The 24,644-nt window shown below is 48.9% G+C and overlaps 3 protein-coding genes across 8 annotated transcripts in view; 2 read left to right on the top strand and 1 right to left on the bottom strand.

The window, feature by feature from the left end:
• Window positions 1-11: 11 nt before the first annotated feature.
• DAP3 (death associated protein 3) lies at window positions 12-15,177 on the top strand. 3 transcript variants are annotated; one of them, XM_030465304.1, is made up of 13 exons: window positions 12-133; window positions 1,959-2,005; window positions 6,774-6,896; window positions 9,738-9,839; window positions 10,559-10,667; window positions 11,066-11,158; window positions 11,613-11,743; window positions 12,092-12,172; window positions 13,294-13,452; window positions 13,770-13,829; window positions 14,242-14,331; window positions 14,841-14,958; window positions 15,041-15,177. In XM_030465304.1, the coding sequence occupies exons 2-13, from the start codon at window positions 1,964-1,966 to the stop codon at window positions 15,124-15,126; spliced, it is 1,194 nt and encodes a 397-aa protein (XP_030321164.1). In that variant the 5' UTR covers window positions 12-133; window positions 1,959-1,963; the 3' UTR covers window positions 15,127-15,177. The 3 variants fall into 3 exon arrangements, with proteins under 3 accessions (XP_030321164.1, XP_030321163.1, XP_030321165.1); XM_030465303.1 differs by lacking the exon at window positions 12-133 and adding an exon at window positions 161-264; XM_030465305.1 differs by lacking the exon at window positions 12-133 and adding an exon at window positions 1,321-1,349.
• A 123-nt stretch (window positions 15,178-15,300) lies between these two features.
• Window positions 15,301-19,554, top strand: MSTO1 (misato mitochondrial distribution and morphology regulator 1). 3 transcript variants are annotated; one of them, XM_030465300.1, is made up of 14 exons: window positions 15,301-15,381; window positions 15,488-15,611; window positions 15,682-15,736; window positions 15,808-15,883; window positions 16,064-16,112; window positions 16,391-16,529; window positions 16,645-16,762; window positions 16,855-16,989; window positions 17,078-17,230; window positions 18,050-18,181; window positions 18,296-18,480; window positions 18,684-18,785; window positions 18,870-18,988; window positions 19,198-19,554. In XM_030465300.1, the coding sequence occupies exons 1-14, from the start codon at window positions 15,307-15,309 to the stop codon at window positions 19,434-19,436; spliced, it is 1,701 nt and encodes a 566-aa protein (XP_030321160.1). In that variant the 5' UTR covers window positions 15,301-15,306; the 3' UTR covers window positions 19,437-19,554. The 3 variants fall into 3 exon arrangements, with proteins under 3 accessions (XP_030321160.1, XP_030321162.1, XP_030321161.1); XM_030465302.1 differs by having other exon boundaries at window positions 18,296-18,418; window positions 19,198-19,282; XM_030465301.1 differs by lacking the exon at window positions 16,855-16,989.
• Window positions 19,555-19,659: 105 nt separating this feature from the next.
• Window positions 19,660-24,644, bottom strand: part of GON4L (gon-4 like) — a 28,097-nt gene continuing 23,112 nt past the window's right edge. Inside the window, exons 24-29 of one of the 2 annotated variants that reach the window (XM_030465297.1) lie at window positions 24,242-24,361; window positions 23,835-23,948; window positions 23,154-23,361; window positions 21,578-22,328; window positions 20,883-20,985; window positions 19,660-20,331 (exon numbers count right to left, since the gene is read on the bottom strand). In XM_030465297.1, the coding sequence (XP_030321157.1) occupies window positions 20,182-20,331; window positions 20,883-20,985; window positions 21,578-22,328; window positions 23,154-23,361; window positions 23,835-23,948; window positions 24,242-24,361 (1,446 nt within the window). In that variant the 3' untranslated portion in view covers window positions 19,660-20,181. The remainder of the gene's footprint in view (window positions 20,332-20,882; window positions 20,986-21,577; window positions 22,329-23,153; window positions 23,362-23,834; window positions 23,949-24,241; window positions 24,362-24,644) is intronic. The other variant, XM_030465298.1, reaches the window with a different exon arrangement.

The raw sequence follows: 24,644 nt of genomic DNA on the forward strand, positions 1-24,644 counted from the left end.
CCCCCGCCCACAGCAGCCTCAGCCCGGAGCGTGGGGCGGAGCCTGCGGGGTTGTTTGGCCTCGCGGGGCACCCGTAGCGGCCTCGCGTCACCCGCGGCCTGGCGCGCGGCGGATCCTGTCAGCGGGGCGGGCGGTGAGTGACGGGACCGGACCGGGCGGAACCGAACCGGACCGAACCGAACCGGGCTGTGGGCCGGCCGGCACCTTGCTCGGCGGCTGCACCTTGCGGGACCGATCTCCGGGTCATGGCGGCGGCGGCCGTGGGTCAGCAGCCGCGTGGAGGCCGAGGCGGGCGCGGGGAGCGATCCCTGAGGGAGGAGAGAAAGGGCCCCGGGAGAGGCGGGAGGAGCGGGGGATCCCGGTGCCTTAGTGCTCCTTGGAGGGTTTTAAGATGAGGATTTCAGTTCCCCGGTTTTCTGTCACGGGCAGCGCGGGGTTGATGCAGTTTCTGCCTCTCGGTTGTGGCAAAAAGAAAAAAAAGAGAAACTTGGAGTAAGGGAGAAGGGGTGGAAGGGGCCCTGAGGTGTCCGGAGGTCTGGTTGACTTTCTCCTCCTGTGTTTCTGGTGATTTCAATCATCTACAGGGTGTAAATGTGTTGTTTCTGGCAGTAGTAAAGATACAGACGGCAAGGAACCAGAAACTGGGTTTTAATCTGGTACCCAGAGGTGATGGGTCCGGTTAATGATGGCAGCAAACAGAACTGTCAGGGTTCTTTGCAGATTTTTTACTAGCAAATCCTATTTCTAAATCCCTTCCTCAAAGCCCCAAGGTTTTCAGGTTGTTTTCTCCAGGGGAACAAAATCCCAAGTGGGTCAGGTTTTAAATCTAGGTCCAGGTTCTGATGTCCTCTTCTTCTGAAGCTGCTCCCGTGGATATCCAGACCCTGGAGAAGAACCCTTCCAACTTGTGTGAAGTAGCCAAAAAACTCAGTCCCAAATAAACAGAAATTTGAGGTTCTTGTGAGTTTTTAGTTTCACAGGTTGTGTTTGAGCACACAGCTTTCCCACCCTCACTTTTTTCACTGCTAAACCTTTGGTTTGGAGCAAATAGGAAGCAAATGGGTTCCAGATGCTCCTGGGGAGCTGGATTTCTCCTCCTGTCTCTGCTGGAATGGCACAGTAAGAGTTAACACTGATCTCTTCGCTCCTTCTTGAAGCAGAAGCTCTTCAAGGAGCTTTCTTTTCCCCCAAATATTTATTGTGCATTAATGACAGGCAGATGAAAGCAAAATTCTGGGGAGTTATTTTCCACTGGGGAATTATTTTCTCATTTTCTGCAGTTAAATCATCTTGGCACTCCACTTCACCACCCATCCCACCCAGACCCAGCTCCTCCCAGGACTGACAAGGTCATTCTCTCACTTATCTTAGTTTTCTTCTAAGCAAGTGGGGGAAGAAAAAGCCTTGGCTGCTGGCAGAGATGACAGATTTAATTTATTCACCTTTTTGGCCCCCAGTTTTGCAGCACAATTGCTCAAGTGGTTTCTTTTTGGGGTTCTTTCTCCTGGTAGAAGCCAAGCTGCAGAGGAGTGGATACTAAGAGAAACTTGGGATGAAGCTGAGGGCACAGAAGCACCTTCAGGCTGCATGATTTCAGTTTATTCAAAAGAATCAGTGTGTAGCCCTTGCTCTTGCATCCCTTAACAGATCCCCTTGCCCAATAAAAGAATCTGCCCTTGCTAGATAAAAAAAGGGTCTTGTAAAGTAATTTTTTTTTTCTTTTGATAGATGTCTGTTAAAAAAATAACAAGGGAACATAAAAATAACAGAATAAGGGAATATATTTATTAGATGTTGCTTATCAGTGGAAGCTTTGCTGTCAGTGGAAGCTTTGTTTGCTTCAGAGCTTTTTAAGTTGTCTGAATTACTTCAAGCTCTCTGAGCAGGAAGGATTTTCTCCTGCAGAAGATACCTGAACATGATAAAACCTCCCCAAAACTCCCTTTCTGTCTCTGCAGAGAAAATGCTAAGAAGTCTGAAAGGCCTCTTCTGCTCCCCTCTGAAGGTAAGTCCTGTAAAAGCATCCTGCTGCTTACTGCATTTCTTGTTTTGTGGCTTGGAATGGCAATTTTCCAAGTGTAAGAAGTGAGATTCTTGATGTTCAGCCTCTAAAAACTTGGTGTCTCCTGTAGAGTTGGGGTGTGAGCTCCTGTTTTAGGGGAGAGACAAACTCTGGGGGTGTGTTTTGACTCCTGCATTTCTCTCCCTGGGCTGGAGAGTAGAACTACCTGGACTTCAGCAAGGCCTTTGACACCGTCTCCCACAGCATCCTCCTGAAAAAGCTGTCAGCCCACAGCTTGGACAGGAGCACCCTGTGCTGGGTCAGGAACTGCTGGAACGGGCCCAGAGAGTGGTGCTGAACGGGGCTGCATCAAAATGGTGGCTGTGGTGTCCCCCAGGGATCAGTGTTGGGCCCAGTGCTGTTCAATATCTTCATTGATGATTTAGATGAGGGGATTGAGTCCATCATCAGCAAATTCCCAGATGACACCAAGCTGGGGGGAGTGTGGATCAGCTGGAAGGCAGGAGGGCTCTGCAGAGGGACCTGGAGAGACTGGAGAGTTGGGATGATCCCAAGGGGATGAGGTTCAACACAGCAACCCCATGGGGAGCTCCAGGCTGGGCACAGAGTGGCAGAAAGGGAGCTGGGAGTCTGGATTGCCAGGAAGCTGAAGAGGAGCCAGCAGTGTGCCCAGGTGGCCAAGAAGGCCAATGGCATCCTGGGCTGGCTCAGGAACAGCGTGGCCAGCAGGTCCAGGGAAGGGATTCTGCCCCTGTGCTCAGCCCTGGGGAGGCCACAGCTTGAGTCCTGTGTCCAGTTCTGGGCCCTCAAGCTTCAGGAAGGAGTGAGGTGCTGGAGCAGGTCCAGAGAGGCAAGGAGCTGTGGAGGGATCCAGCAGAATCCTGTGAGGAAGGGCTGAGGGAGCTGGGGGTGTTGAGGCTGGAGAAGAGGAGGCTCAGGGGAGACCTCATCACTCTCTCCAACTCCCTGAAAGGAGGTTGGAGCCAGGGGGGGTTGGGCTCTTTTCCCAGGCAACTCTCAGCAAGACAAGAGGGCACAAAGGGTCTCAAGTTGTGCCAGGGGAGGTTTAGGTTGGAGATGAGAAAGAATTTCTTTCTGGAGAGGGTGATCAGGCATTGGAATGGGCTGCCCAGGGAAGGAGTGGATTCTCCGTGTCTGGAGAGATTTCCAAAGAGCCTGGATGTGGCACTGAGTGGGCTGGGAACCACGGGGGGAGTGGATCAAGGGTTGGACTTGATGAGCTCTGAGGTCCCTTCCAACCCAGCCCATTCCATGATTCTATGAACATGGAAGCCAGGCTGGGTGAAATCTGTCACAAGGCTCAAGTTGAACCTTCTGAAATGTCCAGTGGGCTGAAATTCCACAACTTGAGTGTTCCTGAGGAAACAGAGAATGGGTTTTCTGCTGGAAGGGACAAAGAGGAGGAAACCCTGACACAGGGGGGAACCCCCAGGGCCTTTCACACCCCTCCTGGTGCAGGTGGGAAGATTTGTGCCCAGGAGAGCTCAGTGCCTCAGGTGAGGGGAGTGATGTTAACTCTGCCAGCAGCAGAGCTTCCACAGGGTCTGAACTGCTTTATGAATTCCTGGTGCATCCCTGGGATGGCTTCCTAAAGGGAAAAACTTCCCCTTTTTGCTTTTTTTTTTTTTTGCTCTTTTAAATGCTTTCTCCCTGGTGATCTGCAGGGTGGGTGTGCAACTGCTGCTTTCCAGGGAGGAGGTTCTGGTTGGGTGGTGCTGGGGTGGTGATGGCAGCCTGGAGGAAATCAACAGCTTTTTTTTTTTAGAGGAAATCAACAGCTTTTTTTTTTCTCTAGAGGAAATCAACAGCTTTTTTTCCTAGAGGCTGTGGAATGGTGTAGGAACAGCTCCACCTTATGGCACATGACTTTGTGATTAATCTCCAGCCACCACGTGATGCTTTGCTGCCATTTCAGGGATCTGAGTTGGATTACTGAGTCCTTTGGCAGGCAGGAGCTCACTTAAAATCCACTCTGCACCACGAGCATAAATTGGGGTTAAAAGGGGGTGTGGAAACGTGAGAACATCACAGGCATGTTAGGATTTACTTTGCAGGGAGCCAGAAAGGTGTCTGGGTGCTTCTGGCACTCTTGGTGATGCCTTGGGTGTCAGTTTTAAGCCACTGTCCTCTCTTCCAAGAGGATCCACCAAGTGGCACGTTGCTGCCATAAAATCAGAGTATTTAATGCCTTGGCAGTGGTATTCCAGGGCACTCAGAAGGATTCTTGTAGCCTGTTAAAAATGCAGATGGATTTGTGCCTGGATTTTGCAAAGGGAAAGACAGAAACTCCTCAGCTGCAGCTCTGGGTCTCCCAAATTCAGAAGTGGGAACAGTTCTGTGTTCACTGCTCAGGAGCTTTTCTTGATTGGCAAAATGACACTTCTGTAAGAGCTACAAAGCATTTTAAGCCTCCAGATACTTGAATGCTGGTCCTGGTGTTGTCCACAAAGGGCAAGTTCCAAAGCACTCCAGGGCTGGGAGGTGACTGAAGAAGAGCTGAGGCTCAAAGAAGGGTTTGTGTTTAAATGGTAATTTCCAGGAGGAAGTCATTAAAGATGAGGTAGTTCTGGTGATAGAAAAAGAGAAACTCCATGGTGCTGGCTGCAAGAACTGGACTTCAAGACATATCCTGCTCATACTTGCACCTTTTCCTACTTAAGTCTTCCCAGAGCTTGTCAGGAACTGGGTTTTGAACCACAGAGAATCCAACTCCTGCAGATCTTCTGGGATCTTGCTTTTAATCAGGTGATATTCCTGATACTGCTCTATCATTCAGCTGAATCCTTGAGCCAAAACTGAACATGAGCAGACCAGAAGTTTAATATTTGCTTAATTTTCACTCATTGCTACACAGGTCAGGGCCAAGGATTTGTGGGGTACTCTGGAGAAGGGATGTTCTCCTCCTCAGAGCAGGAGCAAAGCTGACAGCCCCAAGAAATTCCCTTGAAAAGGGAATATGGGATGTTCAGATAAAATGAGAGGCACTGATACCAGGAGAAAAATGACCCAGGGCTGACATGATCTAGGTGACCAGGTGACAACAGTTGCTTGCTCTAATAATTGATGTGTTAAATGGCATCTTGGTGCCTTGCTCCAGGCTGTAAATTAAGTCACTTCTGTGACCTTAAAACAAAACACTCCCAAATCAAAGGGCCTGACTGGTTTGATGCAGAAAAGAACACTGGGTGGGAAAAGGTGTTAAAATGGGGTGACAGAGGTGAATGTTTGCTGACCTTCTGTGTTCTCTGGATACCTGGTGCTGAGCACCAAGGGGTTTAATTCCTTCCCTAAGAGCTGAGATACTGATTCAGGAGCCTGTTGCTTGTTCAGGGTGGGATGTGGGGTAACCCCAACCTTCCACTTTGTCCTGAGCTCTTGTGGCTTTCAGATGACCCCTGCAGAAACCTCAGCTGAGAGCAGAACTGCATCAGAGAATCATGGAATGGGCTGGGTTGGAAGAGACCTCAGAGATCATCAGCTCCAACCCTTGATCCACTCCCCCCGTGGTTCCCAGCCCATGGCACTCAGTGCCACATCCAGGCTCTTTGGAAAGATCTCCAGACACGGAGAATCCACTACTTCCCTGGGCAGCCCATTCCAATGCCTGATCACCCTCTCCAGAAAGAAATTCTTTCTCATCTCCAACCTAAACCTCCCCTGGCACAACTTGAGACCCTTTGTGCCCTCTTGTCTTGCTGAGAGTTGCCTGGGAAAAGAGCCCAACCCCCCCCTGGCTCCAACCTCCTTTCAGGGAGTTGCAGAGAGTGATGAGGTCTCCCCTGAGCCTCCTCTTCTCCAGCCTCAACACCCCCAGCTCCCTCAGCCCTTCCTCACAGGATCTCTGCTGGATCCCTTCACCAGCCCAGTTGCCTCCTTTGGACCTGCTCCAGCACCTCAATCTCCTTCCTAAACTGAGGGGCCAGGGAGCACTGGAGCAGCTGCTTCTGTCTCTTAAACTTGAGTCTGAGGCTGTGCAGACAAAATAGGAAACCACTTGCTCAGTTTACAACTGTTCCAGTCAGTAAGATGAAGGGCAGCTTTCAGTTTTGCTCCCTTTGGTCACAGCCTCTGTTGGGAGCACAAACTCTTTTTTTCTTTTTATTATTCATTGACAAGTGCTCATATTTTCTATCACCATAAGACAAGAAAAGGCTTCTCCTCCTGCTACTCATTTTCTTGCCTATTTTGGGGAGGCTTTACAGGCAGCCTGGCTATGGAAAAAAAGAATTAATCAGCTTAGCTGGCTGTTTCAGTTTCTCAGCCAGGTCTGTATTCTAATGAAAGATTCTGTATGCAGGGACACAGTTAGGAAAATGGGTGCAGGGAAGGTAATTATAAATATCAAATAGTGGGCAGCACTGCACTAATCCCTCAATAATTGAAGTGATTATGGCTTAGGAGATGGCTTGAATTTCCAAGGTCCTTGCTGCTATTCATCAGTTGGGGCAGAAACATTGTGGGAATTTCCCAGCAATGAGACCTTAATGGCTCCACTTGTGCCTTTAAGTAATCTTGAAGAGGATTGCCCAGGGCTTGACTCTCTGGATGACTTAAGCTGGGAGATTACTTGAGTGGGTTTGAAATGGGGTTCTGAAGCAGTCAGGTTTTCAGGGAACTCCCATCTTGGACCTCAAGCTGACAATGATGTGTTCACACAAAACAAACTACCTGGATTTTCAACCTGTAGTCTCTGACTGCTGAAAAGTTTGTTGTCTTTTTCTTTCCCTAGTTGGAGCATGGATTTGCCCTCCATGCAGCAGCCAAGGATTGCTTCAGTTCCCTTGCCAGTCAGGATGCCCAAACTCTGCCAGAAAAACCCAGGGCAGTTTTCTACACCAGTGAGAGTGACCCGGTGAGTGGGTGCCACAACTGTGGGTGTCAGACAAGCAAGTGCCTCAGTTCCATCAGTCTGGCCCTGCATGTGCTTGAGCCAGGAGACTCTTCCTGGGATTGTGTTATTCCTGTGAAAAATTCCTGTGTTATTCCAGGCCTAATCAGAGACATCCACACCATGATCCCCAGCCCCAAGGAAAACAGGTCATGGCTCTGCAGGGCATTTCCCTGGGTTTAAACAAGACTGGGCTGCTCCTCTGCCTGAAAGCTCCTGGGAACAAGTATTGATTCCTTCTTTCTAGTTGCACAGATGAGATAGATGGGATGTTGTAAAAGCTTAAATGTGGCTTAGCTTGTCATCAGACACATTAATTCCAACTCCAGGGTTATTCTTCCCTGACTAACCTCCCCAAATTGGCTGTGAAGGGGGAGAAAAAACACACCCAAGATGACCTCAGCATAGCACAACTCTCCAGCATCATAATTCCAGCCTCACACTCTCTGTCTCCAGCACAAAATGAAGTGGAATAAATTAATGGAATAAGCCTTTGAGGTGCTTTTCTGCTGCCTCTGTAATTGGAGTCTTTCAATACCGATTCCTCTGGGGTCTCTATGGAAACAGCAGCATGCAGATGATCTTCCTCACGTGATCTGAGTGTCTCTATAGATTGCACAGAAGAGTCCAGATGGCAAGGATTGTCCCCACTGTCCTGTGCCTACCATTTATGTTGCCAGGCAACTGGCTTTGGCATTCTGACTTCACGTGCCTGATGTTTGGTGACAACCACTGGTGATTATTAATTTATCAGCTCTGTGTTCCTCAGGCTCTCTGTGCTGCAGCTCTGCTGGTTCCCTTCCCCAGCAAACCTGATAGCTCTGCCTGCCCCATGCTCCTGCCCATAACCTCCTTTTAAAAATGGATCAGGGAGACAGAGGAAAACTACATTTTTAATAAGACTTTGCTTTTATAGACCTTCTTGTTAGCAAAACTCTGAGTGACTAAACACCAGGATTAAGCTCCTGACCCACTTTACACACCTAGGACCTAGAGACTGAAGGAATTTGCCCAAGGTGATGAAACTGAGAATGAAAATGGTCTCTGGAGGACTGACTGCTCTTCTGTTAACACTGCCACACAAAAACACAGGTGCTCTTAGTCAGTGTCCAACACGTGCAGGAAAACTCAAGGGAATCCAGCCCAGAGTTTGAAACACAGCTCTGAAAAAGACCAAAGTCTCTCAATAATTCTCCTCTTTAGTCAGTCTCCAAAAAAATAGCTCCTTACAGCAGATGAGCTATTGCTTAGCCAGGTTTTTTGAATTTTCTTCCTGTTGCTAAGATTTGCTGAGCAGTAGACACCAGATGGGCAACTCGGGCAGCTCAGAGAGCAGTTTTGCTGAAGTTAACAAATGGTTTCTTCAGATTTGGAAGAGCTGTGGGTACCTGACATCCTGCAGCTGTAGCCAGGTAAATCATCCAGCCCAGCACACCCTGACTTACTAAGGAGGGAAACTGAGGTGCAGTTACCAGGAGCTTGTCAGAGTGGAGGGAGTGGGCAGAGTTTAAGAGCCCTGGCATGTTGCATGCTGGAAAACTGAAAAATTTGGTCTGAAGAGAAAAAAAAGGGAGGGAGACTGAGACATAACAAGAATCCAGGGGTTGGAGAACTCCTGGTGCTGCAGCTGACTGCACAGGTGAGTGACCAAGCCCATGCCAGGGTTTTCTTCATCTTTTTTGGGCCTCAGTAAATTAAAACCCCAGGTCTACACCAAAGCTAATAAAGAATACAAGGGAAATCTGGCTCAACCCCCAAATCAATGAAAGCTGGGAGATAGAGCAACTGCTGCTTTTTCTTTCTGAAGAGAAAACTGCTTTTCCTGGATCATTATTATGTAAAATAAAGAAAACAAGGAAGTTGTTATATTCTGATTCCATCCCAATCAAAACTGAAGCAAAAGACTGGCATATACAGGAATATAGAGGAGGATTATTTAACTTTACATCCATGGAGCTTCAAAGCTCAGAGCTGCTAAAAGTCACAGTGGAAGTACTGCAGAGTAGTTTATATCCTCTCCTAAATGCACAAGACACACAAACTGATTACTGGACCAATTAAAAAAGTGCTTTGCAAGTATTGCATGGCAGGGAAATAGAATATTGAAAGGAAAAAAAGGATAAAACAGGCATTAAATTTTCAGATACTAGTAAAAACCTTTTCTGAGTGTAAGGTCTTAAAGTAGTCACTCTAAATAATGCAGGATGATGGAGGTTGCTGGAGGAATAAGAAGTGACCACTTCTGTCACAGCAAGGGACTTGAGGTTGGTGCCCCAGAAACCAGAGTTTCAAGCAAGCAGCCTGAGTTACAAAGGCAAATGGCACCTAAGGTTTCCTTCTGAGAAACAGCAAAGGACAAACTAGAAGCCAGAAATTTTTTTGCAGGCTTAAAAGCAAATTGAAATCTTGTCAGGTAACTCTCATATTGCCATAAAGGTGTTGGGGTGACCAGAAGCACAAGTAACTATTAAAAGATCATTTCAAGAAGTGTAACAGGGCAACCAGTGGCCACAAAACATAATGGGTCATATACAAGCTCCAAAAAAATCCCTTTATGGATTATTGCCAGGTAGGTTTATTGCCTTTCCTGAGACTCCTCCACATCTCCCAGCAGTGTCTGATCCTGCAACCCCTTCTTTAATTTAAATGTGATTTCTTCTGACCCTTAATAAGCATCTTATTGCAATTATCTACTTACCAAGACACTGCTCGCTTCGGTGGAGTGTTCCCTCCCTGTTAAATTCTCTTCTGTATCCAGAACCCAAAGGTTTCCCCAGTCTGACACTTTGCATTTTACCTCCCCAGGCCAAGCACACGGAACACCACGAGGGGCGCCACTACAGCATTCCTCTGGAGGAGCTGAAAGTTGTGTTTCCCCAGGGGCTGCCCCCTCGCTTCCAGCAGCAGGTACTGAGTCCTAGAGCCAGGGGAAGAGCCAGATCCATCATGTAATCCATGCATCCAGCATCCACCATGCTTTCCTCTTGGAATAAGATGAAGTGCTGTATGATTATTCCTGGTCCTTACTGTTATTTCCTCCATCTAAAAGCTGTCAGTCCAACTAACCAGAACATTGGTGTGAGGATTCCACCTCAGCCAAGATTCTCTCTGGTGTTTTTCATCTCTGAGTGCACAGTAAATGACAGAAATTTATTCTGTGTCTGTATGAAACAGAATGTGTCACAGAATGTCTCCTGAAAATAAGTTTGTATCAGCCACAGAAAATTCTTCTTGATTCCTCTTGTGAGGCAGATGGGGCTGGGAGTGGATCAGGCTCTGTAAGGAGCCAACTCTGCCTGCTTGAGTTTAGGAAGAGATTTCTTAGCTGGGAGTTAGGAATTCCAGGTGGTTGGCTTTTGATTTGCTGACAAACCACTCAGCCTCACCTTGATTTCTGGGAAGGGAATGAAACACCTGATCCTGGAAACCATTTCCAGGCACACAAAGGACACGAAAGTCCTTGGGGCACTCAACACCCAACTTCCCCATGGACCAAGATGCCATCCCCATGATGTAAATCTGGTCCTGGGAGAGCAGAGTTTGCAGGACAGAGGTGGAGTCAAACCAGGGACAGCTTTAGGGTGCCAGCACCCAGCTGCTGCTTCATATTCTGTTCATTTCCTCAGATTAAGACCTTCAATGAAGCTTTTGTGATGGTGAGAAAACCAGCCCTGGAACTTTTCACTTACCTGAAAAGCTCCAACTTTGCACACCCAGCTGTCAGATATGTGATCTGTATCTTTTGATGGTAGAATGCAAATTAAATGCAAGCAGGTGAGTTTAGAGATGTCTTGATCCTCTGCTGACCACTGTGGTTTAGTTCTGCCACGTGGATGTGGTCAGCAAAGCCAGTCCTGGGAGGTTTGTGGACATCATATACTTTTATTTTAAGCCAGATTTGGTTTATGGCACAGATCACAAATAGGGCACAGCTAAAGGAATGGAAATCTCAGCTCTTGATATAGTGGGGTGGGAGGATACAGAAAAAAAAGAACCCTTTGGGCTGGCTTTGGTGCTGAACCACCTCTGCTTTTACCACCTTTGAACCTCCTTTATGCCTTTTGTGAAAGAATTGTTAAGGATAAATTGAACTGGGTTTTTTTGGAGACTTTTCCTTGACAGTCCCTTTGGAGATGGTGAGAAGGGAACAGGGAAGACCATGACCTTGTGCCACGTTGTTCACTTCTGTGCCAGGCAAGGCTGGCTGGTGCTGCACGTCCCTGATGGTAAGGACACTGCTGGTGTTGGTGTTCCCACATCACACACACTTGCTGAGACAGTGAAAGGTGTAGGGCAGGCCACAGAAAATTATCTTTGGGGTTTTTTCCATAGTGGAGGAGGCTTATAAAACACCTCCAAACAAAGCAGAACAGAATTAGTTCTTTTCACACACTCTCCCATGTTTCCAGTCGGACTTTTTTACCTCACTGTTAACAGCTACAACAGGGGACATGTTCCAAGTGGGTCTGATCTCAGGGGAGAACTTTTTTTGCTCTCATGGGCTGGACTTGATGAGCACAGAGTTCCCTTCCAGCCTCAGGGATTCTGTGAGAGTCCTGGCTGTGAAGGAAGGCAAAATTTTTGTTACCAGCAAAGCAGGAGAAGAGATACAAACACAAACACCACCCAGCCCACACAACTGAGTTTGAAAGAAACCCACCTCTATTCTTTTGCTTACAGCTCATCTCTGGGTGAAAAACTGCAAGGAACTTCTGCAGTCTTCCTACAACAAAGACCGACTGGATCAGCCTTTAGAAGCCTCTTCCTGGCTTAAGAACTTCAAAACCTCCAACGAGCGCTTCCTAAAAGAGGTGTGTAGAGCCTGTCAGGTTATTTGGGTTAGTGGCTAAGAACTAGCCCCAGGATCATTTCTCAGGGACTGATTCCTGTCACTGAGCACCTTGATTTGCTCATTTTTGAGGAATGCATCATGGATTAATGCATGCCCTGCTGTTGCTCTCAACCACCCTTCACTGGAACTAAATTTTTGGAGTAGTAGCAGCACTTCAAGTCCTTCCCTGGGGGGGTTGGCTCTTTGCAATGAGTACTTCTAGATTCTGCTCCAGTTTGTAGCATTGCTGCAAAGAACCAGGAATCCTGCCATCCAGACTCACCAGGCTGCCTTTGTTCCCAGTTTAATTGTAGTTTTCTTACTGCAGATAAAAACACAAAAAAAGTATGTGTGGGGCAAACAAGAAAGCACAGAGGAGGGCAGACCATTGGGTGAAGTGGTGGAACAGGTAAGGAACAAGTGGCTGTGACTTTGTCTCATCTTTTATTAGGAGATCCCATCTTTGTGTTTGTGGAACCAATTGCTCTGTATGAATAACAGCTCTAGAAAATGGGAGGTGTTTCCCTTTCAACAAAAGGCTAAAAAAGGCTAAAAAAACCACATTTGGGGAGAGGTGATGGAAGTGTAAAGGAAGGTGTACAGAGAACCTGGGTAAAAGCAAATACTACAGTCTGAATCAGAGAATCATGGAATGGGCTGGGTTGGAAGGGACCTCAGAGCTCATCAAGTCCAACCCTTGATCCACTCCCCCCGTGGTTCCCAGCCCACTCAGTGCCACATCCAGGCTCTTTGGAAAGATCTCCAGACACGGAGAATCCACTCCTTCCCTGGGCAGCCCATTCCAATGCCTGATCACCCTCTCCAGAAAGAAATTCTTTCTCATCTCCAACCTAAACCTCCCCTGGCACAACTTGAGACCCTGCCCTCTTGTCTTGCTGAGAGTTGCCTGGGAAAAGAGCCCAACCCCCCCCTGGCTCCAACCTCCTTTCAGGGAGTTGCAGAGAGTGATGAGGTCTCCCCTGAGCCTCCTCTTCTCCAGCCTCAACACCCCCAGCTCCCTCAGCCCTTCCTCACAGGAATTCTGCTGGATCCCTTCACAGCCTCCTTGCTCTTCTCTGGTCCTGCTCCAGCACCTCAAGCTCCGTCCTGAGCTGAGGGGCCCAGAACTGGACACAGGACTCAAGCTGTGGCCTCCCCAGAGCTGAGCACAGGGGCAGAATCCCTTCCCTGGACCTGCTGGCCACGCTGTTCCTGAGCCAGCCCAGGATGCCATTGGCCTTCTTGGCCACCTGGGCACACTGCTGGCTCCTCTTCAGCTTCCTGGCAATCCAGACTCCAAGGTCCCTCTCTGTCTGGCTGCTCTCCACCCACTCTGTCCCCTGAAAGGTCCCTACTTCTTTGATGCTCAGTACCTCAGACCAGATTGCTCCTTTGAAAGGCACAACTGGACTTTCCACTCTTTATTTTCTCTTCCCCCTTAGAAAGGGCTGTAAAAAACTGTGCCAAGTTGCCAGCATTACATATTAACAAGAAACCTGAGCTGAGCTCTGTGCTTTTGTCTACCTGAAGGGTTTGACTCGTGTGAAAAATGCCAGTGATGCTGTCGGGGTTGTGCTGAGGGAGCTGAAGCAGCAAAGTCAGCTCGGCTCCTTCCGACTCCTCGTGGCAGTGGACGGCGTTAACGCGCTCTGGGGAAGGACTACACTAAAGAAGGAAGACAAAAGTCCTGTGAGTTGTCAGCTCTGGTGCCATTTCTGCATTCCTGCTGCAAGGGAGAGCACGGGAGGGTGTTCTGTTTGGTTTTGAGTTGGAGGGACCTGCAAAATTGGTTTTGCTGAAGGATGTTGTCAGGGAGAAGTGCACAGATGCCTCCTTGGGGTCTGGTGTTTCTCTGTGACATCACTAAGGCTGAATGCAACAGTGCCAAGTGACAGCAAAGGGAAAAAAGGCACCTAAATGGTGCAAATTATCCTTCCAGTCTAAAGCAGGGGGGGAATTGATGTCTCAATGCTAAAAAAAAAGTGATACAAGACAATCTTCCCCAGGTTTCTCCAGAGGAGCTGACACTCGTGTACAACCTAAGGAAGATGATGAGGAACGATTGGGTGAGTTCAGTCTGGACTTTGGGCTGTGATATCCCCAAAATGCAGAAGCAACTTTCAGTTCCTGCAAAAAGCTGTTGAATTCTTTTGCCACAGCAGGTCAGCTCCTTATTTTCCAGTCCCCTGAGTGCTGAGGTCTCTAGTAGGGGTAGTCCTGAGATTTCAAAGTGTACTGGAAAGTCCTTTTTGAACTTATTTCAGTTGTTGCAGCTGGAAGCCATTTATTTCTTTGTAAGAATGACACATTTTAATGCCAGCACTGGGAACACCAACTTTGTATTCCCTGTGTTAATGAACTTTGTAACTATTAAGTTGAAGAAGAAAATACCTCACACTTTTTTAGCATCAGTCCATGACTGTTTCACGAATTCTGTGGTTGTAGCTCACAGGGTTTTCTGATCTTCTTTTCCCTTAGAATGGAGGAGCCATTGTGACCACCCTCAGCCAGACAGGTTCCCTCTTCAAGCCCAGCTCTGCCTATTTGCCCCAGGAATTGCTGGGCAAGGTGAGTCCTGGCCTCTTCCCCCACCACTCCTCACACTGGGAAACCAAGAGAAATCCTGGAGAATCCAAGGCACAGGGCAGACTTTTCTTCAGAGCCTCCTCAGGTCACACATGGTTTTATTCTCTTTGTAACCAGCTGCCCCCAGCAGGGGTGAAATCACCATCCCTAGAGGGATTTCAGACTCCTTGGAGGGGTTTCAGAGCCCTTGGAGGGGTTTCAGACTCCTTGGAGGGGTTTCAGACTCCTTGGAGGGGTTTCAGACTCTTTGGAGGGGTTTCAGACTCTTTGGAGGGGTTTCAGACTCCTTGGAGGGGTTTCAGACTCTTTGGAGGGGTTTCAGAGCCCTTGGAGGGGTTTCAGAGCCCTCATGGTGCTGAGGGACACGGGTCACTGGATGTCTTGCCTACCAGTTGCAGATCTTGAAGCTCTTTTCCAACCAAACCAAGTCAATGATTTTATGAACTCTGCTTGGGCTGGCGGCTCCATTTCCATCCTCCCTTCCTCCCCAGGAGGGCTTCGACGCTCTGGATCCCTTCGTTCCTATCCCTGTCCCCAACTACAGCCCGCGGGAGTTCGAGAGCTGCTACAGTTACTACCTGGACCGCAAGTGGCTGCAGCACGAGAAAGGTCAGAACCGGCCCGGGGGGGCGGGCGGGGGTCCCGGAGGAGGCCGCTCCCCCCCCTCACTAACGCCGCTCGTCTCTTACAGCGCACACGGAGGACGGGAAGGAGGAGCTGCGGTTCCTGAGCGGCTCCAACCCGCGGCAGCTGGACCGGCTTGCGGGACCCCTCTAGCACAATCAATAAATGCGGGAGCGCTGGCGGCTCCCGTGGTGTCTGTGTCGGTGTCCTCCTGTTCAGGATGGGGGGGGTGTGGGGGTTGCGTGTGTGACGCGGTTCCGTTTCTGAGGCCCCGGGGTGCGGTTCGCGCACGCGCTTTGGCGCGGGGTGGGCGGAGGGAGAGTGCGGGGCGCGATGCCGGGGGAGGCGGTGACGCTGCAGCTCGGGCAGTTCGCGGGCTGCGTGGGGACCCACTGGTGGGGGCTGCAGGTGCGGGCAGGGCTGCAGGGGACGCTTTGCGGGGAAGGAGGACCGGGGGAGCGGGGTGGGTTTGGGGGGTGTGAGGCCCGCACTGCCCTGAGCCGCTCCCCCTTAGGCCGCCGCGCTGCGCAGCCCCTCCGAACCCTCCGAGCTCCGGCACACGGTGCTGCTGCGGCCCGGGAGGGGTCCGGGCGGCCGGGAGATCCACACCCCGCGTCTGGTGGCTCTGGAGCTGAAAGGTACCGGGAGGCGGGGAGGGGGCAGCGGGCGGGCAGGGGGCGGCCCCGCCGTTACCGATTTCTCTTGCAGGCGGCGTGGGCGCGGTGGGGGCCGGCGGGGCGGGCCCGGAGGCTCCGGTGTCCTGGTGAGTGCGGGCGAGCGGGGCTCGGGGGGGTCCGCGGGGCCGCCGGCAGCTGCCGCCCGTTTGTTCTGCAGGGACGGAGCGGTCGCCTCTTACCTGGAGCGCGCCCCGGGCGGGGGCTCCGCAGCGCAGAACGCGGGACAGCGGAGGGTGAGGAGGGGATGCGGGGAGGGGGGGGACGGGATCGTTTCCGCGGTTCCGAGCGCTGCCCCAGCCCGCCGGGCCCGGTACTCAGCGCGGTGACTGCAGCTGCTTGAACCCCCCGCCCTGTCACGCGTGGAGGGAGGAGGCAGAGCGGCCCCTGAGCATCCTGCCGGGCTCTTTCCCCAGGGAGACGCTTCCTCTGACGGGCAGGAAGGTTCCAGCTCCGCCGTCCAAGGTGCGTGTGCGTTTTCTGTCCCGTTTTGGGGGTTTTACTCTCTTGCTGGGACCCCAGAGGGACAACAAGCCCTGTGCCAGCAGGCTGGTGCTGGACAATAGGAGAAGTTGTCAGTGAGCAAGCATAAGGAGAGATGGAAAATGATGGGATGTTTCTTTGCTTAGAGAAGCATCAGGCAAAGAGCAGGTTAAGAAATCAGATGAGATACAAAGCTGGTTCATTGGAGAGGATGTCAGGAGTTGAAAAGCTGTTTGTTCTTCACCTCTGTCTTGTTCCAGGCAGTTCTCCAGCCCCTTCACGACTCAGTGTGTCCCAGGATGTGCACTCTGCTGGCAGCATCCGGGTCTGGTCCGATTACCTCAACGTGCACTTGCACCCCAAAAGTGTCTACGTCATCCGTCAGTACATGCATGATGGGTACAGCCTAGTGGTTTGGTTCAGAACCTGTTGTCCAGAACAGGAGAAATTAACAGGGGAGAGAATAAAGCTCTTCCCCCCCACGTGTTTGGATTTTGGTTTTTTTTTTCCTCAGGGACTGTGGTTGTCTCGAAGCCTTTGGACAAGGTGAAAGTCTCCTGCGGGATCCTGGCTGCATAGAGGAGCTGGAAGATAGGCTGCACTTCTATGTTGAAGAATGTGATAATCTGCAGGTTTGGCAGCTTAGTCCAAACTCCCTTTTCTTTCAAGAAACTTCCCCTTCAAGGTTAAGGAGCAGCTGAGGTGCTGCCATCATTTTACACAGGGATTTCAGGTCCTCTGTGACCTCCACAATGGATTCTCTGGAGTTGGTGCCAAAGTGACAGAACTGCTCTGTGATGAGTACTCAGGAAAAGGAATCCTCACCTGGGGTTTGACTCCAGTCATGAGTAACAGGGGTGTAAGTAAACAACGGGCCAGGGGAGGCTTTCACACAGATTGGACCATTCCTTGTTTGCATTGTAAGGCCTGGGCTTCTTCCCCTCTAGGATTTTCAGAAGAACTTTTACAGACTGATGAACACAGTCATGGGAATTGTCCACCTCTCCAGTCACAGCTCCCTCTTTTGTCCCCTGTCCCTCAGTGGGAGCCTGGGAATCCAGCCACAGCCTCCTGTGATGTTCCCATATCTCCACTATGATGTAGGTAACTCAGCAGTGATCTGCAGAAACCTCAACCTTGGTTGCTTTTCAGAGAATCACAGGTTGGAAGGGACCTCAAAGACCACCTGGCCCAACCCTTCTAATATTGTTTTTATGAGATGTGAAACTTCTGGGAATCCACCACTCCCCCCCCTAGGAGACAACTCCAAGGTCTGATTGTCCTCAGAGGGAAAAACTTTCCTCTTGTGCTCAATGTGAATCTCCCCAGGAGCAACTTGTGCCCATTGCCCCTTGTCCATGGGATTCTTTGGAAATCAGGAGTCTCCATCTCCTTTGGAGCTGCCCTTTAAGTACTGGAACACTGTAATAAGGTCACCCCTCAGCCTTCTCTTCTCAAACAGCATCTCTAAGCTTTCAGCTTGGTCAGATTTACCCCTCTCTACAGGTGTGTGTGTATTTTTAGCAATATTTGTTAATTTGTTCTGCAAAGATTTTTTTCTTCTGCTTTTTGCCCTGAGGGCAGAGACTTCCCTGGGTACTTTTTATTCACATACTTCTCTCATATCCTTAAAAATAACAACACATTTCCTTTTTTGAAGTCCCTCTTTTTCTGGTGTGCTGCCTTCAGTTTCAGCACTGAGAGAAAACCCCACTTTGCTGTGTTATTCACAGGCAGAGGATGTAACTCCAGCCTTGCCTAAGCCCTAAGAAGCTGCAAACAGCACTCCTGCTTATCCAAACCCTGAATTTAAACCATATATAAAATCTACAACGTGCTGGAGTTAAATATACAACACTGAGTGAAGAACAGGTTAATTTAACACTTCCTGCCACTTTCCATTTCTTTCCCTCCCACAGGCATCACTCAACTACCACAGCAGTGCCATTCTGGCAGCAGCACTCGATACCCTCACTGCTCCTTACCGACTCTGCTCCTCTCAGGGCTCCATGCTGCACCTTGCTGAGACCCTCAACTTCTCTGGGAGAAAGGTACAGGAGAGAGAGCAGCAGCCTCTGATCCTTCCAGCTCCACCTGAACCTGCTTTGCACAGACAGGACGTGGGGAATGTGCTGGAGAATTTCTCACCCCTCTCTTCCTTGCAGGTGGTGGCTGCCTGGGCTTCTGTTCCCTTTCCTGCCCTCCGTGGCTCCTCACTCCCTGATATTTTATGTGCCTATGAGCAGGAGGTGCCCTGGAAGCTTCTGTCCTCATGTAGGGAGCAAAAGGTCAGCTGCTGTTTTGCTCAGTCTGTTGTGCTACGAGGAATTTGCAAAGAAAGTCACCTCAGGTAATCAGCATTTCAACAGCACTTTGCCCTCCAGCACTGGCACCCTCCATGGCAGTGACTTCTTACAAGTTATTCCCAGTTCTTCTGTTGGGGGACAAAACAAAAATAAGCCCAGTGACACAATAGTGCCTTGAGAGCCAAGCAGCTGAGTCACTGATCCTGTCCAAGTCCTCTGGAAAACCACAGATGGGTTCTCTTTGCAGCAGCTGGCAGGGGAAGCAGCCCCCTTCTCCACTCCACACCTGGGAGAGCTCAGAGCAGATCCTGCAGCAGTATTTACACTCTGTGTTTCCTGGGGCCTTCAGGTTGGTTTGAAATGGGGAACAGTGCCTGGAAGCTGAAGGCAGGATGAGTGCTGAGTAACTTCATTCACCCCCTTCCTTCCACAGCACATCCCACATGCTCCAGCAGAGCTGTCACACTCTGCCTCCCTACCCCCAGTTTTTTTCTCCTCTTCTGACCAGAGAAGGCTTCCTCCTGGATAAACCTCCCAGATACCCCTCAGCAGGTAACGAGTGCCTCTTAAACTTAGAAAGAAACCACATGGGGGGGAGGAGTGGGGCTAAAAGAGGTCAAAATTATTTTAAAACCCCCAACAGAACCACTTGGGAGTGTCTGCAGAACAGCAAAGCCTTGGGCAACTGTAAAACAGAAGAGAGTGGAGAAGCAGAGGTGTTGCTGGGTGTATTTAAATGCTGCTTTTTTTTTCCTCTGCAGCTGTGGAAAGCATCCCTGTCCTGGCAGCCCTGCAGTCCTCAGCAGTCCTGCACACTCTCCTCCACAGCTTGGATAAGGACCTGCAGAAGTTGAACACCCGGCGCCTGCCCAGCTTCTTCTCTGCTGGAGTGGAACATGATGACTTCCAGGAAACCCTGGAGGAGCTAAGAACTTTATCCCAGTGCTACAAAACAGGGTTTGAAGCAGATGAATCTGAGGATGAAGGAGATTCAGACTAAACTTATCTTTATTACTAGAGGAGTATCTGTAAGATCACTTTCCAAAGAAAGGGAATTGGTTCAGGATGGTCCAACTGCTGCTTTCTTTTCATTTCAGTAAAACCCCCTTACAAAAGCTGCCTGAAGTTGTCCAGTTCCTTGCAGTTTTGTTGTAAAAGAGGAAAGCTGTTTTTTTTTTTTTCTTGGGGGGGGGGGAGGATGCTGGTTTTGTATGTTTGTTGGGTTTTTTTTTTATATTTGGCAAAGTGACTTTGCCTGTTGGAATAAAACCACCCAAAATAAACACAGAATTCAGATTGTAACTTTCCCACATCCAATCAACACAAAGGAATAAACAAAATCTTACAAAAAAAACCCCAAAACAACCCCCTGTGTTTGTTCCACATGAAACCAGACATTTTATGGTACAATATTTACATGTTCTTTTCAAAGGCTGATGGCTCAGGCTCCACCATGGAGCAAGGGCTGTGGCCACAAGCATCACTTCTCTCACTCCATTGGTTGAAGCTCCCCTGACAGGTCCTGGAGGATTTTTTTTACCTTAACACCTTTCTTCATTCCTTTTTTTAAATGCAGCTTGGGAAGTGCAGCAGGAAAATGAATGGAAAAAAAAAAATAAACCCAAGAGGTGCTATCTTAAGTACCTGTGCAAACATTTTGTCTTTATCCACAGCACCTGTCTAGCAGCAAACTGGCAAACAACTCTTCTGATGAAGTCAGTAGCTTATCAAGGCAGAAAAAAACCTTAATCATCAGGTTCTTCCTCAGAAAGGAGAAGATCTTTATCTGAGAGCTGATCTGTGTTACTGGTACTGGTTGCATCCTCCTCATCTTCAGAGCTCCCATCACAGGAGGTATGAAAGAGTTTCATCAGTTCCCTGAACCTGTGGGATACCTGCAGAACAAGGGTACAAAATGGAAATCTGCATTAGGAAGTTCAGGATGATTTGGGCTTTTATGTTAAAAAAAAAAAAACAAAACTCACTAAAAATGCAATTTTATGCAAGATTCTGTCACAAATGGAAAGAGAGAAGGAAGAGCCCTGGGTTGTTCTCTTTTCTTTGGTAGAAATGACATTATACTGATCTGCAATTAAGAATCTAGCAGTTTGGGAAGAGTTTGCAGTTTGGCAGTGACCTGGGTGGGGAAGGTTAAAGCCCAAAGATTCCTTGTACTGTCTCAGAAGGCTGAAGAAGACCCCAGCAGCACTCACCCAACCCATTCTGCCACCAAATCCAATGCTAGAACATCAGTGATCATGTAAAAAAGGACCATGAGGACCATGGCAGTCAGTTTGAGCTCCATTAAAAAAGTTCAGGGTTTGTTTTGGGTTTTATTTGGGGTTATTTTTCCCTAATGCAGCCACCAATGTGAATTTTGGGAGCCTTAAGATGACAGCAAACCTCTTCTCTTCCCTCCCACCCCCTTCCCACACCAACCCCTCACCTCGCTGGCAGTTTTGTTGCCCAGTTTCTGTGAGATGGCCTGGAAGGTTTCCAGATGGGCTCCCTTTTCCTGACACATGGTCAGGATGACTCTGTCAGCCTCCCTGTAAGACAGGAGCTCAGTCAGGCCAGGAGCTGAGAACAAGAAGTGATGAATTTCAACCAACCCCCATCCCAGAGCCCGTTGCCAGGGCAGGGTAACAATCCCAGAGCAAGTCCTGTCCTGCACTAAGTCTGTTTTTAAGGTTTTTTCATAGAATGGTTTGGGTTGGAAGGGACCTTAAACTCATCCAGTCCCCCTGCAGGGACCACTCCCCCCAGCCCCATCCAACCTTCAACACTGCAGGGATGGGGCAGCCACAGTTTCCTTGGACAATCTGTTCCAAGCTCTCACCACCCTCACAGGAAAGAATTTCTTCCTAAGATCCAACCTAAATCTCCCAAAAAATCTCTCCCAGGCTGAAGTCTTACAAGAAATAAACTGCCAGGAGCAGAGAGTATTTCTCCTGAGAGCAAGATGGCAGCAATGCTGGGCTGGGGTTGGAGGAAGCAAGGCAGGAATGTCCAAAGGGAGGGGGCAGAAGACATTAAACAATGAGGATACCAACTAAAAACCAAAGGCTGCTCTGCAATATGAAAGCTGAAGCCCAATATTGGCTGCAAGAAAGGTGGAAGATGCAATTCAGAGAGCTGTACCTGGTCCAGAGGACAACCTTCTCCCCAGTTGAGCTGACTTTGCTGTTCTTAGCACACACAGTTGCTTCTGTGACTCTCTGCTGTTGCTGCTCCTCTTCTTTTTGCCCCAGGGAGCCAGACCCTGCTCTGTGTTCCAGCTGCTTGGAATGCTGGTGCACCTGGAAGCAGTTGTTTGCATTTGACTTTAATCTGCCCTCAGGGAAGTTTCCAGTGCAGCCCCTCTCATCTCTTTCCAAAATGCAATTATCAGAGGAGTCTGAGCTGCAGCTCTCACCCACTGGTGGTTTTCTGCTCAGTGTACAACTCTGCTTTGCTTCAGGTTTGCCTTCCCCAAGTCCCTCAGATCCTTTCACACTTGATTTTGAGGCCTTATCTGCTGAATCAGAATGAAGCCCTTCAGTCTGACATGAACTCTTTCCAGAAAAGGAACCAGGTCCCATTAAACCTTTTCCAGCAGCAGAACCAGAAGCCAGCAGCAGATCCCTGCTCAGCCCAGGAGCAGCATCTGCTTTTCCTTGCTGAGGGTGGCTGAGTCCCTCACACTCATTTTCCCCAGTGCAAGGGCAGTCTTTGGTTTCCTGAGGTAGTCTTAGAGCTTTTTGTAGATGTGTCCATCTGAAGGCAGTGGCAGAAGAGTCCTTGGCAGTGTTCTCAGCAGCTTTGTCACCTCCTTCTTGACCCTGATTCTCAGGCAGTGCAGCTTTTTCAGATGTGTGTTTGCTGGAGCCAATCTTTCCTTCCAACTGGGATCCTGGTAAGAAACCCAAAACAACTTCAGGCTGGCTGTCAGTAATAAAAAACTTCTGCAATCTGTAGGAATTTACTTTTGAAGGGGTTTTTGTTTGGTTTGGTTTGTGTTTTAAATTATTTTTTATTCATTATTCCCCAGCATAAAGCTGTAAATGGGAACAGAGTTTGGGAGCAGCTTTGTCACTCTGTCTGCAGTTGACTCATCCTGGACTTCCAACTCTGCACACAATTTTCTTCACCACTGCAGGTGGATGTGAAGAAATGGTGAAAAAAGGGCATTGCCCAGACCAAAACACTTAAGTGAAACAGACATTGCTGCTCTTGGCCCCTTCTTTAGAAAGCTCTAAGAAACAGACACCAGGTTGCATTCCATTTAAACCTCTGCATGGTCTCCACCAGCAGCATGAACTGAGAGATGGGTACTAAAAGGAGGAAGAGATCTCTTCCAGGCTCTTTATCCTGGACCAGAGTGAAGGAAAACCAAATAACTTTCCAGAGACATTAGAGAGATGGTGATTTGGAACTGCTGTGCTCAAATGGAAACTGGAAAAAAAAAACCATGGCCTGGTAGTACTGGATTAGTAGGTTGGCAAGAAGCTTAAATGGCCCAATCATTCTGTAAAGGGCAGAATGTTTCTCTGGTCAGGAAAGCTGAAGGGAATTCTCTGGATCTATGCATGTTTAGAGCATACAGAGTGGATGAACACAAGGGGGAAAAATGAGAAAACATTATTAGTTCTCATTATCTCAATAAATTTATATTAGAGCCCTATTTCCATTTGTGTGAAGCAGTCTGGATTCCTCTCTGTACCCAAGACTCACACACCTGAAGCCAGAGAATCCACTTTCCTAGATACAGCTTTTGTTCTGCTCTGGATGTCCTCTCCCTCGTCTCTGCTCTCCAGGCTTTCTTCTGCAGGTTCCTTAATCATTCCAGAATCCTTCCCTTCAGGCTGAGGACTGGATTCTTGCTGCCCAAGGCTTGCAGTCAGCTCTTGAGAATCTTTATTTTTACAGAATTTGTTTTCACACACCTGCAAATCAAGGTACAAGCACAGCATCACAGATGTGATCCACCCCAACCAAACACCTCAGCTTTTGCTCCCCAAAGTATTCCCTGACCCTCACACAGGCTTCAGTTCAACATTATGTTCACATTTGAGAAGCTGAAGCTTTCTGTACCATGAAGAGGCACAGTTCTTTCCACGTTGTGGCCACACGAGCATCTTCAACTAAAAAAAAAAGCTTATTCTTAGCTCCAAAGAATGTAGAAGTTCCCACTGTTCAGCACAGCAAGGAGGGGCAGTAGAAAGTAAGCAGAGAGGGGAGGGTCAGGAAGTGCAGTGAGAGCTCCAAAGGAGACACCACCAATCATCTCCTCATTTACTTTCTTCCTCAACACATTATTTTGGTGACATGAAGCCCAAGGCTGGACAGATGATCACAAGAGGGTGCTCTGGGCAGGACTCTTTACTTTCCACTCCAATGACATTGCCTATCAACTAACCTTACTACTACAATGGCTGCAGGTCCTCCTTTTGCTTTTCTTTAGCTTGAGATCGCTACTCCCTTCATGGCAGGAGCATGAACATTCCTTCATCCCATCTACCCACTCGACCTCCTGGAAACAGACATACTCCAGCTGACAAATGTGCATGGTTCACAAAAGGGGACAGGAAGGGGAAGGTCAAGCCCAGAGGGAGCAGGAAGGGCTGAGGGGGGCATTCTGCACACACCCAGAGAGAACTAAAGGAATTACGTCGCTAGCAAGCGAAGCAGGATGGAAACATTTCAATCCCCTTTCTTCAGATCTTTTTAGGCTCCTGTTGTGTCTCTCCAGAAGAGACATTTTTCCTCACAGACATGCACGTGTGCTCAGAGTCCATGTGGAGCAGCCAGACACCCCAGGCCCACCTTGTCATTGTTTTGGCCTCCCAGCTCTTTCCGTTTCTTATTTTTGGAGGTCGTGTGGATCTTGGGTGGTTCATCCTCCTCTTCTACATCTGGCAGAGACACCTCTTCAAACCCATCAAACTACAAAAGAAAGACAAAACCTGCTCTATTATGGTAGCTCTTCAGCAGACCCAACTTCATTTTCCTGATGAGCTTAGTGCCAGGACATGAGAGGTTTAGTTATGTTTGAAGAGACACAAAAATGCTTTAAAAAGGTTTGGAAAAGTTTCCTTCAATCCCCCAGCAGCTCTCCCACCCCGTTACCTCCCTCTCTCTCTCTTGAAATGCAGCCTCAATTTGTGTTCTTCAAGTTCAAACATGTCTAGTATCTCTGCTTTTTATCTTTTCTGGTCTTGAGGAAAAG

This window comes from Calypte anna, chromosome 25 (genome assembly GCF_003957555.1).
Source record: "Calypte anna isolate BGI_N300 chromosome 25, bCalAnn1_v1.p, whole genome shotgun sequence".
NCBI classification, from domain to species: Eukaryota; Metazoa; Chordata; class Aves; order Apodiformes; family Trochilidae; genus Calypte; species Calypte anna.